We start from the raw sequence: 21,347 nt of genomic DNA, 5'->3' as shown, positions 1-21,347 counted from the left end.
CGTCCTCGTTCTCTCGTCGCAGTCGCTTCCACTTAACTAAAAAGCCTTTTAACGAGGCCGACTTGGCGAAAAATGTGCCGCGAGGATGCCACGCAACCGATCGATATCTCGTCACGAGGGCTCAGAATCGAAGCTCCGCTTTTCGCCGGGAATGAGAATTTCTCGATGCCTTACGAAGTACGGAAAAGTGCACGCGTCTCTGCTGATACGGGAACCCGAGGCTTTTCCGATAATTATTCATCGAGCTATGCCGACAAATGTAGACGGTTCTAGAAAAAGAAATAAGAAAGAGAAAAAAGAAATAAAGAGAGGAAAAAAAAGACGACGTTGCCAAGGGTGTTGGTAACAAATAGAAGAAACATTTTTGTTTTCGTCGAAACTTTTTGTTTTCCGACACGTTCGTCAGGCTTTTTATGGTGGTACTTGCTATTTCCCGAAGGGTTGTTAAAGTAGAGCTGACCGAACTGGAAAATCGAATACCCAACTGTGGGTGCAGTCCTAAATGTCTCGCTGATGTTTTAGGTGGCGGCCGGCCACATTGCCCGACACGTGAATGACCGCTTTCAACCGGTTTATTGATCATAAGCAGAATTGCACGTCCCTTGGGCCTATTTTTGTGCTCTCTGGGGAGAAAAAAACGTAAACGACTGCGGAGAGAAAAAAAAAATAATATACTGCAAGCGGCGGATTGGAAATGTTAAAATAATAATTGAAGAGAAAATTTTTGCTTTGGACTATTAGTTCATTTTATTTAAATAATTGCGCGTAGTTTAATATCAATTACCAGATGTCGATATAATTAAATTAAAATTCAATAAAGATTTTTTTTATTAATTATTATTAAATAAATCAAAATATGAATTAACGCCGACGAGAGCCAACACGAGATGTTTGTGTGTCAATTAATGTAATTAACAAATTATTATTACAGTACAGACGTTTTGATTCTCAGTTTTGAATCACTTTCAGTGTAAAATTGTTACTCCATTCCGCATGCGATGGTTGACAGTCAAGCTTGTGTAGCGCAGGTACAAAAAATTGATATGTCCGGAGCCAAAAATGATGCAGTACAATTGTGTAGACATTATTTTTTGTATTTTATGTAATCCTTACTATTTATTTATTTATATGATTTAAATTGACTTTCTTTTATTTCTTTCTTGAAAAAAATTCTTTCTCTTTCTTGTTTCTAATTTCTTAATTATTTATGTGTATACGGCAAAGCAAAAAATACATGAGATATTTACAATTTGAAACATAGAAGATGATCTATGTTTTATCGTTAACTTCACAAAGGAAATAAATGTGCACACTTTAACCGCGACTCTGATTACAAAAGCCAATGATGTTTCTGTGCTTATCTTTTCTTTCTTCTATGGTGTCTCTAATAGCTCTATCACGCTGAGAAATCGCATTTTTATTGGAAACCATTATCTTTATTGGTCCTCGGTACCTCGCAACGTGCTCATCTTCTCGTTACAACCAATTTGCCTTACGTCATTTCTTTTGATGTTTTTGCTACTGTAAACCTACCGGGCCGTTTTGCTACGGCATGAGCAAGCTTTTGTTATCATGATATCTCATTATCCGAGACGAGAAATTAATATCGGATGCCGTCATTATATTCTCTCGTTACAACGAGATTGTTGCTGCGATGTGAAGTCGACATTCCGGCGCGTCTCTCTGTGACGTGAATAAAATCTCCAACAATCTCGAAATCGCATTGCTACGGCGATAATTCTTATTATCCTCATCAACAATAATTCAATTTACTTTTTTTTTTCTTCTTTCTCTCGTGATACAAGTGTAACGTGATTTCGAATTCCTTTCAATGCGAAAGACGTAATAACACGACTTTCTGCTCTATATTTGAAAATATCGCAATTACGTTCTCATTTAAGGAAGTTACTCGAAGCCAATTCCTCTTCAATTTTCGAGTTTCTCCTTGGTATCCTGTGAAGGTTTCAAGCCAAGCTTGAACGTGTAACGAGGTGCATTTACGCATTTACCTAATGCAATACACGGCCTCTACACATATAGACATAGATATCGATCGGTAGGCTGAGGCTCTAACACGCTTGTGACCCCACCTGCCATCTAATCAAGCCATGTCTCGAACATCTCTTACATCCTCTATTGCCAGCCAAGTTGCGCAAAACACACATCCCCGATATTGTCCTCCTTTATTTTAAAATAATATACATGCAGCATACGGAAATTGCAATATGCTAATATCGCGCCACAAAGGTTGTTCCGAATAAAAAGTAGAAAAATGTGATTTAATTAATTTAATTACATAATTAAAAATTAATTAAAAAGCACGGATATTAGAATGAAATGAAAATAATTATGATAAGGTTCACTTGCATATTAAAACTGTAAAAAATAAATAAAATCGAAAAGGACAAACTACACGAGGATATGAATATTTCTTGCAGTACTTCACATCTCCGCTCTCACGAATAACGGCGCTTAACTCGAGAATCATTATTTCCACTCTTCGAATCTTGAATATGAAAATAAGATTCTTATCGAATGCAGTCTGTTTCTATTGATTTAACAATCTTGTTTCAAGCGGGAAGTTTATGCCAGTACTACGTGAGAATATGTCGGCCACATTACATGACACGATTTATGCTGCCCTGAATAGGCTTTAAATCTACTTGCTTCTATCTTAAAAACTCTTTCTGTCGAGGAATATTTTTCTTACGGCAACGAGCTTTGCGAGCGGAAGAAATATGTATATATATATATTTTTTTTTTTTTACTAACGTACTTACTTCAGACTCGTGTATTACAGTTGGTTCCTCGCGGTGCGAGGAGATAAATAAAATTACGCATCTTGATTGTGACAAGAAAAGCAAATGAAGAATTACGACCGTTAGAAAAAATTGAGTGAGGAAAATGGGGGCTAATCGAAGTCGTGGGAAATGAATACACAGCTACGCTTTTATTTTTCTAAAAGTAGGAATTTTGTTTTTTTAATAAAGAGAAATACATTTTCTTTTTAGTAAATACGAATTTATAATTAAATAATTTATCGGCAAATCTTTCTTTATTCACGAATAAAACTTACTTTTTCCATCGTTATTCGTAAATATGCCAATTTGCTTTAAAACGCATGAACATCGCTCCGTCACGTTTCATTTGTGAGAAATGCCGGAGAATTTTTCGCCGTCGTCGAGAACGAGGTTCCGGACGAAATTCCGGAAATCGAGTGCCGCGGAATTATCGGCGGCGGGACCGCTTCCGGGATTCGCTTCCGGAATGCACGAGATGAAACGCGGATTCGTCGCGCGACACGACACCCATTTACGGGACTCGTCTCCGCAATCGGGCGTGTCAAAAAATTCTTTTGTTGTTGGAAGTTACATTTATTACGCAAACGAAAGTCGCGCGCCGATGGCTAGAAATAAATATTACAATGCTGCGTCGCTGCATTGCGAAATTTATTCGTTTACCGCTTCATTTACTTTGGACGCGGCATTATTGGCAAACATTGGGACGTTATCGCAGTGTATTTATGGCGACGCAACGTTCCGAATTACATTGACAATGCTTCCGTATAATTACCAATTATAATTTGACTAATATTTTTACTACAGATACCATGAAAGTCATTCCGGTAATTTGTGTCAAGGTATGAATTAAACAAACGATTTCATTTTAGAAATTAATGGCGATTTCTACATTTCACATATCTCTGTTTTAGTAACTCGTGCAATTTCTACTCTTTATCTTTTAATGGTCGCCTTTTTCTTTTATTACATACAGGTTCACAAGTTTTACATATTTTAATAGCCGTTGTAAAGATTCTACTCAAAAGACTTCTAAAGAGTACATACATTTTTTAACGAGTTTTTGTGAAAAAAACTCAAGTTATACGTGAAAATATTTTATTTGATATCCAATATATTATAGAGGGTGAATCACACGTTTTCCCACCAATTTTTAAACATGTACAACAAATAACGACGTTCTTAATTTGAACACTGAAAAGACGGTTTTCCTAGGAACTCTTAAATAAATTTTCAAACAAAAAAATTACGACGTTTTGAACGAAAATCTCTCGGCGAGTTTCTTACTTTGCTGGAGATAGCATCTCTAACGACGTCGCCGTCTCGAACGGACGCCTTCCGACCGCGGCGATAGCGCGTCCTACAGCTCGCCCCAATGATATTGGCCTCAACAAAATAATGAATAAATTGAGCATGGGTCACAATAAAAATATAATCGTCCGCCGTTCATGATTCACGATTCATTATCCTATTACTGCCAATGGACGGCCAGAAGATAGCTGCCCCCACTGATCTCGCCGTCACCCTTCCTTTACGTACGTGTACGCGCGGCCGTGTACGCTTCATTTTGCTCCGCATCGTGCGAATATCTGACAGGATTTTGTTGCGTGTAAACTACACAATAAGATTCAACGCGGCCATTCTGTTGCGTAACGAGATTCGTGCGCCCGTGCCACGCTGCTACATCGAGTTCCGGGGAATTTGACGGTGCGGCGCATTGGCGATGACGAAGGAAAGATTTTAATTATTCTTTACGAGAGAGAGAGAGAGAGAGAGAGAGAGAATTCATTAATTTAACGAAGGTAGTTAAAATAACAACGAGGCTCGCATTACGAGATGCAACGCGGCTAGCGATACGTTCTTCCAAATTCTCATATGGCGCGTATCTCCCCGACGATAGGAGTTTTATAAAACATTTATAAAGTTTTTAACGTTCGTAAATAAAAGGAGGATAATTGCAGGGCTTCCAATTCGAAATTTGCTGCTTTATTTCGGCGCACGCATTGAACCCGATTACACTACACGCTTTGACAAACGGATATTTAATTTAGCTGTTAATCAAACCGCGCTCTGCCCCCGACAGAGGAACGTACAGACGTATTTAAATATGATTTTCAGCGAACAAATTTTCATGAGAATTTTTGCGGCGTTTTTCATCGCAAATAACGATAATATTACCGAAGTATTTACTCGTAACGCACGACGCACGCGTTTAATAATCAGGTTAATTACGTTACATTAATTAAATTAATTGTAGCGCTCGGATTTCTTACGCGTTATGAAAAACATTCGCCAAAATTGATTGCATGAAAAAATGAAGAGAAATGCACGAAGAAATGAAGCACGCCCGTTAACCTAGTTAAGTTAAATCAAGCTTGAAATAAATGTCCGAAAGTTTAATTTACACTGTTAACTGACACGTCCCCCCTCAGGTGGGGCGGGGAGGGGGGCTACTATAAAATTACATAAATGCGAATTTTATTTTAGCTATGACATTAATAATAAATTACGGAACTCGCGAAAGTATTTCCATGTGAGCGGGGCTATGAATTATTTCCCATATTTTTCATCACGTTAAAATATTCTACACGGTGACATTTATCACGAAAACGAATTGTATTTTTGCTCGGAGGACGTCCCGCACTCTATTTCACATCTTATAATTTATGTCGCTGCTCCCGTAACTTAACAAACTTCGATCCCGGATTTTTATTTTTGCCTCGAGGGGCACGAAGTCCTCGATTTCCTTTTATTTAGAAGTACTCGCCGGTTCGAGGCCTATTGACACTGGGTAGGTACGGATCAGGCCTAATTGCGGCGCGGTACGTGATTCGGGGACGGCCAATCATCATCGCCCTGAATTACGGAGGGTGCTTAAAGTCGGCGTGGCTCGATATCGCGCCACGCCGACCGCTCCTTGAGGTCGATCGGGCCGAGCGTTTGCTCGACAAACGATCGTACGCGCATGCCACGTACGATGAAAGTTTGCTCGCGAATTTCTTATAACTCGCCAACCAACCCCCGGCGATCTCTCTGTCTCTCTCTCTCCCGCGACCTTTACGCCGCCGCTCGGCGAGTCTAATTTAAGACTCATCCGTTCAACCTTTCGACGCTGGAGGTGCTTCGCGGTTTGCTAAGTGGCTTGAATTTCTCCAACTCTCTAATGGAGGAGAGCGATACACGCCGCAGAGAGACGCGCTATAGAGATAGTTCCAGAAATATCCATTATCGCCTAGGAAACATCGATACTTGTCGTCGTCCTTATGCATGAGCATACCGAAAGGATTAACCTTTATCCAAGAAACGTGTACCCGTTGGACTGTTTATAAAGTTTAAACAAAAATTACCTTCTAAGGCTTAATTCCCAGGTTTACGCGATTCTATTTAAGCCTTCGGTTTTATAAATACCACACGCGTCTATGCACGCGTATGCGATATTTTTACATGTGATGCGTGCCCTTTTCGTTAGAAAAATAAAAACGCCACGGCGCTTGTATTAGTAGAAATAGCCCGCCAACGCCTATATTTTTAAATGCGAAACTGCCGGGATTATTTATTCCTGATATTTACGGACTTTGGATTTGAGTCTGCCTAGTCTCGAGAGAATGCACGGCAGATACGGGAAATACGGGAATTTAGTTTTCCCCCAGTTTTATAACGCCGACAAAAACGTGCGGACAAGTCCGTGATAAGTTCCCTGCAACCAGCAAACGCGAAACTTCTCGTTTTACTTATTCACGTAATCCGGGCACGTTTACGGGTCCTCATCGAGGTGGATATTTCGCGGGAGTAAGGGACTTATTCGGGATATCTCGGCTCAACCTGCGAGGTACTCGTTAAATTCCGGAATTATGATGAAGGGGTTGTCGTTAATACTGTCTTGTTGTTTTCTCTTTGCGACTTGCGCAATGCGCCGCCCTCGTTACTTGAGAGTCGTTGTAAAAAAACAAAAAAAAAAAAAGAAAGTAATTTCGCTGGTAATTATTATTTCATAATGCTTCGCGAGAGATGAACATTTTTCGAGCACGGAGCGAATCGTGCCGTACATGCGTTGATAACTATTTGTGTTAAATCAAATATATATGGTATTTTACACAGAAGCTGTGCATATGTAATAGCAATGTAGTCTTCCTTTCTCTTTCTCTCTCTTTTTTTTTTAAAGATCCTTTACTAGACGCTTCAACCGGGAGTTTAGCATTGGAAATTAAAAGTTTTACCGCGTGTGTGTGTGTGTGTATTTAACAAGCCGGAGTCTAGATAGAAAAAGGTTCTACATTTTGCGTATTCAAATGAACGTACTTCTACGTCTCTTTAAAGCAAGAATATGCATAACACAGGGACACGCACGATGGCAGACGTTTTTTTTTATTTGTGCGAACTGTGTATTGGTTTTCCTCCAATAAAAGAATCGCGGTGTTTACGAGAAAAATATGGTGCGGTAACCCGATTAAAGTGGCACAAGCAATAGTGACCAATAAACACTTGTTCATACAGATCGATATTTCGTTTCGTCGCGTATCTCCCCTGGAAAAAAGAGGATTCGAAAAAAAGCTCGCGTGAAATGTTCGCCTCGTATGTCCGATTTCGGACGACCTCTCGTTCCTTTACCACAAAAAAACATGGTTCGCAGCTTTACTCTCCTTTCCTCTTCATTTTGTCGGGCATTTATTGCCGAATGTCAGTCGCGTGCAACTCTTAACATTATATGAGAGAGAGAGAGAGAGAGAGAGAGAGAGAGAGAGAGAGAGAGAGAGAGAGAGAGAACCTATCGCGATATATTCTCGCGATAGGGAAAAAGGAAGAAAAGTGGAGCTCCAACTTTTTCAACCAACTTTTTTCTCCCCTCGATCTACATTCGCCCGATTTAGCTTGACTAATGTTGAATAATGATCGGATGTTTCATTCTGGAGTCATCAATTTGACGATCAATCCGCCCCGATGTTATTCGATTTCATGCAAAGTGCGAGTTTTCAATTTTATGCAACAAAGCTGAATTTTGAACGAGTTTGAATATTCGAAGAGTCGAAAGCTACAATACGGTTTTGAATTTTCAACAATGAATTTATATGAAATTGGTTAATTGACGCGTGTCGAAAATTTAGATATCACTACGTGCTTAAAATTATACGGCAAATAATTTAAAAAAAAAATGCAAAAGGAAGGAAAAAGACATTTGAATAAAAATCTCTACTTTAATAACTAAAGTACTATATTTTATTGGAATCTATATATCAATATTAAATGCACGTTGACAGAGGAAGAAGGAAAGAGAGAAAAAGGAAACCTCCATAAATCTCTTCGGATTGCGTACGTGTCGCGATTAATCAGAGCTTTCGAATGTTCCGCGTCAGAGATCTTGTGTATTTGAACTTATTTGACGAATGCAGGGGAGAGGGAAGTGAGATGACGATTTTAAGGTTTGCCGATTTTTACTAATTTCTGTTATAATGTAAAAATAACAATATATTTTTTTTTCAGATTCACTAAAACCTTGTTTATTAACAGTAAAAATTAGAAGTTGTTAAACAAACTGGATTTTTTTTTTATTTAAATTCCTTTAGAACATGTCAATTTCGTCATCTTGTCCCATATGCGGGGCAAGATGATTTTTAATACTGAGTAAGGTGAATTAAAACAATCAAATAAAGTTAAAAATGTACTCTTATGTATAAAAAAGGTTCGTTATAAATAATACAATAATTTTATACTATTTTGATATCACAATGTAGTTAAAGAAAAACATAAATAGAACAAAAAATATTTACGTAATTTGTAAAAATAATATTATTAAAATTGTGATATACATTACGGTATATATTGCAATTAAACTTGCGTTATATATAGTCAGAATGCTGTTAAGACTAAAAAAACTAATGCACAAATGCATTATCTTGTTTGTACACGACGTTCGTCATTTGTTATTCGTTTATTAAATATAAATATTGCAATATAAAAATTAATAAATATGAATACGTCATTGTATACGTTTTTAGTTATACAATATTGTGATTTTATAAAGAAAATAAAAATATTTATTATAATTATGTCACTTCTTAGGAACAAACACCAAAAAAATTACATATAGGTGCTTCCGAAACACATTTCTTATTATATTATCTTATGGGCAGATAGAAATCAAACTACTACAGGTTATTTATTATCATATAAAGTCTCTAATAAATTAAACATTGGTTCATCATGTATTAACTTGAAATAATTAATAATTCGTCATCTTACCCCCCTTTCCCCTAATATAAGTATTCAAATATGTACAGATCGACTTTCCACCCTTTCCGTGCGTGGGAGATATTCCATCCTGCTCCGGTTGCGAAGTACATTATCATGTAAATCGTAAGCACGTCGGGGAAACAAAGTCGGGGTAGGAAGGGGTTGGACCACGACTGGGTCGGCGCCATAACGCCGACGAAACGCGGACGAAAATTCGACGGTTTGGTCGTAAAGGTTTAAGTACCATGAAAAAGAAGGAAAAAAAAGCGAACGCGTGTGCACGCGATTGTTGTAATCGTACGCTTGCTGTACGGGGTGCTCGAGCGTTTTTACGACGGAACGAATCGTCGACTGACGCGAGTATTACTGACCGGAATGTAATTGAGCGGACGTCATTAGCGAATCGACCACATCGGTCAGATTTAATCAGTTTTTCTGTTACGCATTATGTTACAATTACATCGGTATTAAATAAAAGTTACGGATAATCGAGAAATTTTAACTGCTTTTCGCGTTTTATACACATGGTGCTATATGTATTCGCCGAAATGGAATCGAGCCAATTTCCTCTCTTTTGCAGTTCTTCCCTTGTATTTATTAACACAATACAAGCTTGATTCAGAATACATTTGCTTTTACTGTATTGTATTGTGTAGTAAAATTTCCGCTATTTGCAATAGCTAAATTCAATAGATAGCAATTAAATATTTACATGAAAATATATGTATTACGCAAATATCATTATTTTAGTTATTAATATTGTATGTAAGTCATAAAATTTGTGTCATTGTTTTATCACGATATACTGTTACGTATTTCGATGACGCGTGATTAAAACAGAGTAATAATTTTATCTCTCCTGTGTGAAACTATTTGCGAAAATAAATTCGTTTCTAAGCATGAGAAGGATGTTATGAGAATGCTCGACAAATAATGAAGAAATTTTTTTAAGAAAAAAAAATTAAAATTGTTGAATTAAATGAAATTTGATCGATAAAAATTTCAAATATAATGATTGGAGAGAGACAGAAAGAGAGAGAGGGGGGGGAGGAGAGCAATTTTCGGTCATAGCGGATTTTGATGTCTAATAAAATTGTTATATATAAATGTTAATTTAAATATCCAAGCTAGATGAAAAATTCGTTTTATTTTTTCATTTTTGTCGATCGCAACAACCGCCTGGTTCGCACGTGCACGTACCGAAAGCTCAAGTGTTTGCATCACGAGAAATCTGACACGATGCTATGTCGATTGGCGTGTTAAAAGGGAAAATCATACACTAGCGTGCGTCAGTAAACTCTCTAATTTATTTTAAAAAGATTTTTTAAAGTTACAGTACACTCGCAAATTCCATTGACACGCGCCGTACGAATATAAAAAAGAGGAAATATCAGAATTTGCCTCGTAGGCGGAGCAAGCGAGAGATTTACAATGAAATCTGGTTGCGCGCTTCCTGCACGTTGTGAATGTTGCTCGCTGCCGTCGCGCCACCCGCCTCGACAAACGATTCCAAGCTCAATTAGCGTTTCGAATTCGTGCGTGGGCGTGGTGGACACGCGTTGCATTTGCGCTATGCATTCCGGCATTCCACGCACCGTCAGCCATAATTCCGCGATAAATCGAACGCTGCTCGGTCGGCGCGGTTGCGATTATTGGCAGTGCCATATGTATTTTCCGTATTCGCGAGTGCTAAGCGCGTCGAGATGAAAATGTAAACGTTATAAATTTTCAGGATGTATATATTTTCCTGCGTCCGCTAATATCGCTGCGCTGCACGATAGGTGGTTTAGCGAATAATTACCATTGTTATCGTTACTCCACCATTATTTTCACGGTATACAGGCAACGAGAATTTCAGCGAGAGTACTCTGGGATGAATACGAAACCCCTGGCAAATATTGCTGGAATAAAATAAAATTAACCCATATTCCGCAGCGCGCTGAATGTAGCGCGCTGTGTATTTCAGTTCACGAGGCGCGCGCTCGCGCGATGGGTTTGATTACACTTTGTGCCATTGAAAGCAGAAATCGAAGTTCGGTCGGCGATGATAGCGTTTGCCTTTCGCCGCGAAACGCGAACCTCTTTTCCCAGTTCTGGCGGTGAAATTCTGGCGAAAATGGTTGCGCGCGCTCGTAAAGGTCGCGCATAAAACGAAACGAATGCGCGACAACGTTCCATCAGGAGGGTATACCGTTTCAACCTCGGTCCAGATAAATCGTGAAACACTATGATTTCTCGTATTTCGTTACGCGAATCCCACGCTCTTTCCGTTTCCTTGGCCGAGACAAGCGTAACGGGGAAAACGCGCGCGCTTGGAATATTTTTATTTTATCCAGAGACGTGTACGTCAGGTAGCGAACTGAAAAGGGCGACCCGGACTCTTTATAAATGATCGCGCCAGGTTTCACTGCGCTTCCATTTTTCACGCGAGACCGGGACGGGACGTGTATTTTACATCGAGATCGTGGAAACGCGTTCGATCTCCCTTCCCTCTCTTTTTTTTCCCACCCCCGTCAGTGCATTAAGATGCGCCATTCAAAATCGAGCATCGAGCTGCGCTTCTAATTTGAATAGGTGTTGCTAACAGATTATTCGCTTTCATAGGAACACCCGCGCAATTTATTCTCACATTTCAATGTGATAAAATATTGCGTTATACGCAGGATAATTGGCCCGCGCATTTATGTTATTCGTCTATATTTCATCATGGATGTAAAATGAATTCATTCATTAGCTATTACTACGGAAGCTGCTTGTCGGATGTTGCTGTTGAATCCAAATGCCGAATATGCGCTTACATACGTGTTGAGCTTTTCAATATTTCAAGCTACTGCACATATCCGCGCTAAAATAAGACAGGCGAAAATAGCATGGATTGTATCATTTATTCAGCGTTTTTGTACAATTTTTAGTATTATTCTTTGCAAGGCGCGTATGCATCTACGAGGCTATCGCAGGGTATAGTGGGAGATCTACACAGTGTATTTCGGGAAATCAATGTCGCGTTTCTCTGTAAGTCCAGTGCTAACTTTTTCTATATTAATCATGAGTCATATATATATATATTTGGTGTTCCGGTTAGTTTTGAGGGCTCACTGTAGATGGCTATAGCTACAAATCTATTAGAGACATTTTGAAAGTAAGTACGTCATTTCAAAGCTTGGACATTTCTACAAATATTGACACAGATCCGCTGCACTCGTAAATATAACCGTACTTTTTAGTGCAATGAAAATAATGAAAATGGAACGTGATAAAGATCATTTTCGTCCTTCACTTTACTGCTTCGATTCGAGGAAAACGACTGCCAAAGCTCACCGATTTATCTCAGAAATTTACCTTGAGTCTGCTTCATTAGTTAAAACGTGTGAATATATATTAGCATCGATGATTCAAACATGGTGATTTTGATTTGAAAATCAAACAATGTGCAACACTAAAAAAAAATGGTTTTTCAAGTACAGCCACAATTTTTTGGCTGCAAAAAATTAACCAAGGTAGATAAACGATTAGCAAATCCAATTAATAATTGGAAAATAGATTAATGAGAGTCAGCGCGGATAAAAATGCGCAATCACAAGCATTAATATTAAATCATTAAAATTGCTCGACTCAATTTTGTTTACTCTTTAAATTTATATTATTAATATTAAATTATTTATTCATTTCTAAATTAAAAACAAACAAACGTTTTGATTCGTTTTGGAGTCATCTTCAGCGTATCAAGAAAAAAATAAAAATTCTAGCCGTCATTAAAGTTTGTTCGTTTGTAACTTAGAAATAAATAAATGATTTAATATTAATACTTGTGATTGCGCACTTTCACCCGCGCTGACTCTCATTAATCTATTTTCCAATTATTAATTGTGTTTAAGTTTCGAGAGTCCGGAACTAATTAACAATTAGCAAATATTGTGATATTGCATATGTTTGATACTCATCCAATCTATTAGTAGAACCGAATTTATATCTGAACTATTTGTGAAATTTAGAAAGAAAATTTGTTTATAGCGCCTGTTCAATCATACTTATCATAAAATTTGACTATATAATTGGCAATGAATCTTAAATTTTCTAGAAGGTATTGTTAAATGTTACTGCTATAAATTTTGTATGTGTCAAACGACTTTCTTTTAGCAAATACAAAAAATAGCGAGAAATCTAGCTACGTTAGCAAAATATTTTTTGAGTGCAGTTAACCAAAAGAGTTTGAAGATGCAGAAACTCGACTCAAACGCTTGAAGAATTAGCTGAAGCAATTAAATGTTGGCAAACCAGATTTCTGATCGGTCTTCCTTTTGCAAAAAATCGCTCAAAATTAATCGGAATACTTAATATTTTGCTATCGTTTTAATCGTCTCAAATGCTTACATTTGCGAGGATCCAGATAAGCAAATATGAAATTAAACGTTAGTTACACAAGGTACGCACATTGCGGGGGATTTAATTAAGAATTACATTCGGAATTTTTACATTCTCTACATCTTCTTATTCTCGCGTTCATGAATTCTCGTTTCAATGTTCAGGAATAAAATGGTGATTGCGGCGGACGACGTCCGAAATCCACTTTTATAATTTAAGCCGTTTAATCTGCACGATCCCGAAATTTACAGTGGGGCGCACAATGAGAAAGAGAGGCACACATTTTACGGCCGTTATTCCGACGCTACGTCGTCGATCGTAATTATTGAGGGCACAGTAATACACGGCCGTTACACCCCGTGCGTAGCGCGGGGTGGCGCGCGGCGCTCCAATTATGAATAAAACATGCACTTACGAAACGTCGCTCTTCCCTCGCGAGCGTAGTTCGCTCGATACACCGGAAAGAGCACGTCGCGCCGGTCGTGACGAGCGGAATTCCGTGCACGCGTCGCGCGCGGCCAAGGGCCATTTGTACGTGTCGCCGTTTTTTGCCGGTTGCCACGCCGCGCCGCACCGCGTCGCGCCGGTTGCGCCGGGAAGCCGGGGTAATTGGGAGATGGCCGTCGATCTCCCGTGCGCCAGCGGGGCGCGTTTAATAAAGTTAATATCACCTCTGGTAATATAGTAAACGATGGTAAACGGCGGACAGTTAATAGCGGGGATCAAAACCGGGTATCGCAAATATCGTTTGTACGTCGTTTGCTCCCCGCTCGTCGTCGTCGTCGTCGTCGTCGTCGCCGCCGCCGCTCTGATAATTCGAGAGAAATGACGCGTTCTCTCGTTCTTGCGTCGCGAGATATAGACGGTAAATTTAAGAAATTGCGCGAGCAAACTTCTCTCTCGGAAGGAGGAAAGAATGGACGGAGATCAGGCTCTACAAAGGAGAACTTATTTTTTGTCTTGCAGAACTCTTTAGAAGCGCGGCAGAGGCTGGTCCTCTGGACATCGTAAAGCTTCGCAAGGGGGACAAGCTCCTCAATATTTCGACTCATCTACCGGCAAACACGCCCGAAACGCCTTATGTTCTTCAGGTACTCTATTTCAATTTTAATTAATCTATGCAATTAATTAAGATTTCAGGAAATATTGTTTAATAGCTCTTGATAAGTACTTTTCTCTCTCCCGTGGCAGTTGTCCCGCGAGAGAGGCAGAGAATTTTTCGTTGCCCGTCTGACACGAAGTTCGGTGCATGAAACAATGTGCTCTTTGTGTTCTTTGATCAGAAAAATTGTGTTCTTTAATCAGGTTTCCTGTTAACACTCACATATTTCAAGCGAATAATATCTTGCTTCGAGTAATGGGCGTCCATTCTACGCATTGAACAGTCGTTGTGGCATTATCAGAATTAGTCTCCTCGTCGCACGTGACGTGAATCAACGTTGATGATAAAAATTCATTACGAATTTATCGCTGTTTTGGAAAAAAATTTAAAGCTCCGGTTATCTTTTGACGAGTAACTGTTTTTACATATTTGCATCGATCTATGCTCGTTAGATATGAATGCAAAATTCATTACAGTAAAGCGCAAAAATCATTTTCTAATCACGCTAGACGTTAGTAAAGATTTATAGCCTAAAGATCAGTTTACAGATGTCTTTCTTTGTTATCTCGAGGCATGATGGAAAATTTCAGACAGATTATTGACAAAAGAAATATGGAAATAAGCGAATTAGTTTAACAGTCTAATCGAGGAAGCAGCGCGAGATGTTATCTTAGATCAATATATTGTAATTTTATACAAAATATCCTCGTGAACATATGTAGCGTGCACTTTTGGTACTTAGCTGGTTGTTGCTTTTAAAAGATCGTTGGCGCACACCCCGCTTCTTCGGGGGTGATTGAGGCGGAGGTACTTTGGGCTTTAGAGAGGCGCGTGGCGGCTTTAGAGCGACAACTGCGAGAGCATCAGGAAGCTTTGTGCGCCACACCCTCCCTCGCCCTGCGAGAACTCAAACGTCAAGTGGACAGTTTCAAGAACAAATTGGAGAACAACGATCAGCTGAGCTGGCTTAGTAAGTAACCACGTACGTCGTTTCTGCATCTAGAGTGTGCCCTCCTATATGTGCCTGAATCCCCGGCCGATCTATTTCAGTGACACTCTGTAAATATCGCGTGAAAGATTAAAAGAGCCGAGATATTTTCACCGTACTCCTCTTCTCCGTAACGCGATGACATTATTTATAATTCGATAATCGTCGATCCTAATTTTGGCGACGACGATCAGCTCCGATTGCTTAAATAAGTAACACGTACAAAATTTCTCTGAATGAGCTTCGTAATTGAACTTCGTAATCGGATTTCGCGACGCGGCGGTGCGGCGGCCGTAACGGTAAAAAGTGAATAGGATAATCCAACGAAACGGAGACATTCGGGATAATATCTTACTTTTGACATTAAATAGCGCGAACATTAGCGAAATGAAATGCTCCGGCCGTGCACGGGTATATAACTGTCATTATTCGTTGAATGATCACACGTATGTGTTAATGGACCTGTGGGTCCATTATCATAATGCATCGAAGTGCACGCGACTGTTAACATTAATTTATTGCAACGGCATTACTCTTTTGCCTTAAGGATGGATGATCTATATAATCTCAACGAAAAGTGACTTTCATATTATTGACTGTTTTTGAAATTTTAGCATGTGTTTGGATTTCATGAGATCACTATGGGTTTGAACTGCGCAAAACTAAATTAATGAAATGTTTTTGATAATTAATAGGTTAATAACGTTTCACGCACTGTTTATGCGTACTTTTAGTTTTACCGTTGAAAATGCCGGACGTGACTGTACAGCTAATCTGCAGCGTATCAATGCTTACCGCATATCACCTCATTATACTTCGTACTATATATATATGTATATGTCAATGTCATGCTTACGAACACCTAGAACCTTCTACTGCAAAACATTTGTCGAAAAAATAGAATATTTAGTTCGGTACGTTCAACTAAATATCGAGTTGGTGTACTTGATTCTGGATTAGAAAATTTTAATGGTTGACGTGAATGAACCACTTTTTATTGTGCAACTAAATTATTGAATTAACCCAATGTTTAATTGAACGTTTTGGACTAAATATTTTTAGTGTTTCAACAAAATTTTTTTAAGTGTACAACAGCTTAGCTTTTAATTAATATCTTTGTAACAATTTTTAAAATCATTTTCTTCGGCGTTGCCAAATGTTCCGTTACAGTTTTTTCATCAAACGTTATCTTTAGGCTACGCTGTTAAAAAAGTCATGATATACAATGTACTTTTAAGTTACACATTAAATTTCATGTATCTTTAACTAAAAAGTATGTACATAAAATTTACACTTTCTACAACATTTATATTAAATATACATTAAACGTTTTTAATGTCTATTCGAAATTTGCTTCAATTACATCACACTCAATTCTGTTGTTTATTTTTAACAACGTAATTATACACTATTAAAAATATCATGAAATTTGATGTTTATTTTTTAGTAACACAAGCATATTAAATATAATGTATCTATAGCCGAAATATATGTGTGCATGAAATTTAATGTACTTTTGATAACATTAAATGTTTTTAATGTATCTGTTCTTGAAATTTGCTGCTATTACATTACATAAAATTTTGTTGCATATTTTTAAAAGTGTAAGCATATATTTTCATGAGTTTTCTACTTGGAAAAAAACTGCATGGTAAATTTTTAGAAAGACACAGAAAGATTTGCTCCAACTAGTCATATAATTTTTATGTACATCGAAACATTTTATTAAGTTACGTAACGTGAACATAAGTTGTTCAGTGCATCTGTGATGATATAAAACTTATATTTTCTTAGAAACTACACGGTCGATCGCTTTGAAATTTTAACATAATATTAGTTTTGTTTTAAATAATATTCTATATAATTTGCAAACAGATTGAAGCACTTTAATTTTTCATTTATACCTCCTTAAATTCGAAGGTGGTTGTCGATGGACCAGCAAAACCGAAATCGCGATTGTTTCTGCACTGTACAGAACACAAAGAATTTTTATGCTATTGCTTCGCGTATAGTGAAAAGAAAATGAAATTGAAGATAAATATGGACGTCAGCGGTGCAAAACGCCACGGGCGTTTTCTCTGCCCCTTTTCAGTCCGCCAGCTCTCTCGAGTTCAATTCATTGGACGCACGTTCAAGTTGATATTTTCTCGTTTAGCAAAATTTCCAGGTAGGAATAACAGAATTTCAGTAATGTCAAACTTTAGCGAAAAATTATGAGAACGAGTAATAGATTTGTTCATGAATTTTTGAAATCGTTTATCGCATATTTCTCTAAAGTCAAAGTTATTTTACATAATGTCCGGCGGCGCCGAATTCGCGATAATAATTTAATCGAGAACACAAAACCAGAAACTGGAAACGTGGCATTTTCGTTTAACGCAAGTGTGCAGTCTAAATTGCTCACAAATCCCTTGCCCTCGACAGTTCTCGACAATTCAGAAGAGTGTTTGGAAATTGGATTGTCATGCAACGCGGCAATCCTCTCAGCGGATTGAAAAAGTTATCGCTGTTCAGATATACAAACAGCTGCCGACTAAATCCTGAATACAGTAGAATTAAATAATAGCTGCGATAATTACATCTGTTCAAACAATTACTATCGCGCAATTTTATTGCACAATGATGAAATCGTAAGAAACTTGGCCAGCCTTTGCTATAATTGCAAACGATATTGAATATAAAAAAAAAAAAAAATAGGGGAAAAATGATGTATGAAGAAATAATGAAAAAAAGAATACATTTAAAACGCGTTGCGCTTTCTTCCAACATTTTGGTGAGGCGTTCTCCAGTTTATTGTACGACGGAGATTAATTTCGAAATGGGTACGCACGTGTGTGTGTGTCTCCCAATTCAACGCAATCTCGTTCAACGCAATTGTCACGATAACAGTTTTCTGTTTGAGATTTTATTTCCTACGCTGGCATTGGATATGGATCGAACTTTACGTTGAGATGGGTCGGTCATCTCGGTCAGATATAAAAGTTTCCCCGAGAGAAATTTTACGATGCCGCCCGGTCTGAGGCTAGCGACGGATATACGAGCGGATAAACAGCGGCATGCTCGAATCGCGGCCGCTGAATAAATATTTGTCCATGCAAGGAACCGTTCCGGCTATTCCTATCTTCCAATTTCTAGTCGAGCTCATATAAAGGGTGGTTCGCGCATGAACGAACAAAACGTCCCGAGACGTTCGGCCCGTTACATTAATTACTATCTCTCAAAGTCACAGAGCCTTGCCTCTTTCTTTCGCTCCTTCATCCCGATTGGATGTGAACCGGGCTCTATTTGCATATCGCCGAAACTTTAATTCAGAAAACTTCGCAATTTGCACTTTTATACGTCTGCGTGTAATTTGATCCTCTAGAAAATATCCGCTAAGAGTGGATGGAAAATTTCTAAGAATCTGCCGATAAAGGGAAAGCCGGTAAAACTGGAACGGCACGTGTATAAGGAAACTCTCGGCATATGAAACTCTTCTTACAAAATCTTGTTACGACGTGAAATGACGCAGAGTTTGCGAAAAATTGCTCCGACGTCCCGCGTTCCATCTTCGATGCCCCTCCCTCTCCACGGTCCTTTGTTGCGTCGCGCACCACCCGCCGCAAAAACCTGCGACTTTCCCGGAGCTTAATCTGTACATATCTCCATCTTTCGCAGGCTTCTACAAGCTTCCAGAGCCCATCTATACGGATTCCTGCCGCAGATTGCAGTACCGTCGGAAGAGTGATAGTATGAAGCGGAAAGTTCGGGAGAAGTTCCTCAATATCTGGTGAGTCAATTAAGATATCGTATTAGCTAATCGCCTAAACTGTGCGCGACACGTCAGTTTTGACCTGCATTGTTAAGTCTTTCCCAGTAAACGGTAACAAATTCTCACATACATGACGTATAAAATAACGTGACACTTTAATAAAAGAGAGAGAGAGAGAGAGAGAGAGAGAGAGAGCGCTCCGATAAGTATAAATTCTACATTTCCGTGATGGGAGAAAATTGCACAAAAGATGCGAGGGGCCGTCGAGGATCCGCCGAGGCCGTGCCGTTATCGATAAAAGGGGAAAAATTCCCGGTCTCGACGGAACTTTTATCTACACTAGGCCAACGCTGATCCTCCGTACCTTAATGCCGATATTACGTGAGCTAGATCGCCAATGAGGCGCTTCCGCGGCATGTTCGATCGAAATGCCAACAGGCCGTTGTGTCGGACAGGCCATCAGCGAGTGTAGTGCCGCGGCCGATGATTAAGCGGCTGCGATAATCCTATCTATTAAGCAGCAATATGCCGCTGTTTCCAGTTACATTGTCGTCCAATAGCGCCCCGATCGACCCGGGAGTAATGCGAGAGCCCCCGTGCGCTCGCGCGCGCGCGCGCGCGCGTTCTCCATGTCATTGTGATTAAGCGTCGATGCACGCGCCATGCATCGATCGCCGATCGCGCATGAAGATAACAAAAACGCGATCCGACCTCGAAGATTGATTAGCCGGCGGAAAAGTTATTCAACGAGTACGCGACGCTGGAGATTTTGTCGCTCGCATGCATACATCTCGCGCCTTTTATTCACGAGCTTCTTCAACCGATCGATTTGCAATAGATTTCCTCTCGATGTCGAAACATGCCAGATATAGAACGTTTTACGTAATGCCACGGCGAAGACAAATAAATTTTATTATTGTACGTATTTTCCTTATGTATTTTCCTTATGTATATCGAGCTGCTGCAACATTAACGAGCGTTACTTGATTATTACTTTGTTATTTAGTTTTTCGGTTAGCAAGTTTCAAAAGAGAAATTGTGATTATTATTTACATTAATAATTGATAATTAATTATTAATTTCTCATTTAGTGAGTTTCTAGGTAATACATACAATGCGTTAATATTTATTTACGTTTGTATGACGCAATCGTTGCAATTCATTTATTATAAAGCGAATGAGAGAGATAGAGGATAAACAAGCCATAATAATGATAAAGCCATATTGCAATTGCTATTGAAATATCCTCTATTGAAGTTCCTAGTCAATAAAGCAGCCATTGATGGCTTAATTTGCCACGCTGAACGTCGGAGATCAAAGGATGCGGCGCGGAAATTAATTATGAAGCGATGTAGAAAGTATGAAGAATTTACGAGGAACAATTATCGGAAAATTAGGAATAAACAATTCGCCGGGAGTAAAATATTGATTGACCGTGCACCGAAATATCAGGGGCAGATCGCGCGCGCTGAGAATAAAGTATCGATCAGTTCCCCTTTGAAGCGACGCGACGGCGAAGATAAACAATCAATCTCTCGGCGCAACGTGAAGTCTCATCACGCAAAACAGCCATGCGGCGACGGCGACGCGTCCCTGAATGCCTATCTCTGTTCTCTTCTATAATAGTTTACGGAGATATTTTCTTTATTCAATATTATATAGGTGTACCTCTTTTTTTTTTTAATTAAAAAATTTTTAATTAAAAAACGGATTTAGACTTATGCGCCACGTAATATCTTAAATAAGAGCTGCGCATACAATGTGAAATGCGTTTAATAAAATATAGATTGTGCGATATTAATCGGAGGCACGAGATTTTTTAGCGTGAATTTCATATCGCGAAAGATATGTGTGTGTGTGTGTGTGTGTGTGAGCTTTTTTTAAATTTTGCCTGGCTTAAATAAAAAATGATGTGATTCGGGTTAATGATTAAAATTTCCCCCTTCATTCTTCATATATTCGGCGATATTTCCTCGCGGCGCGCGCTGGGTACATTACGCTGGCGCTCGCGACATTGCGAGATCGGCATGATCGAGAGCCCGCGCGCACATCGCAAATAAGAGGCGAAAGACGGATGGATCGTAAAAGTTGATTGATCTACGGTGATACGGAGAGCGA

General features: G+C 38.9%; 1 protein-coding gene across 2 annotated transcripts in view; it reads left to right on the top strand.

The window, feature by feature from the left end:
* Positions 1 to 21,347, top strand: part of LOC105197537 — a 153,902-nt gene that overhangs the window by 112,982 nt on the left and 19,573 nt on the right. Inside the window, exons 5-7 of one of the 2 annotated variants that reach the window (XM_026131231.2) lie at positions 14,355 to 14,479; positions 15,253 to 15,460; positions 19,136 to 19,247. In XM_026131231.2, coding sequence (XP_025987016.1) covers positions 14,355 to 14,479; positions 15,253 to 15,460; positions 19,136 to 19,247 — 445 coding nt within the window. The remainder of the gene's footprint in view (positions 1 to 14,354; positions 14,480 to 15,252; positions 15,461 to 19,135; positions 19,248 to 21,347) is intronic. The other variant, XM_039446058.1, reaches the window with a different exon arrangement.

This window comes from Solenopsis invicta, chromosome 2 (genome assembly GCF_016802725.1).
Source record: "Solenopsis invicta isolate M01_SB chromosome 2, UNIL_Sinv_3.0, whole genome shotgun sequence".
Taxonomy (NCBI): Eukaryota; Metazoa; Arthropoda; class Insecta; order Hymenoptera; family Formicidae; genus Solenopsis; species Solenopsis invicta.
Note: the sequence above shows the minus strand (reverse complement) of the source record. Positions and strands in the feature narration are given on the sequence as shown.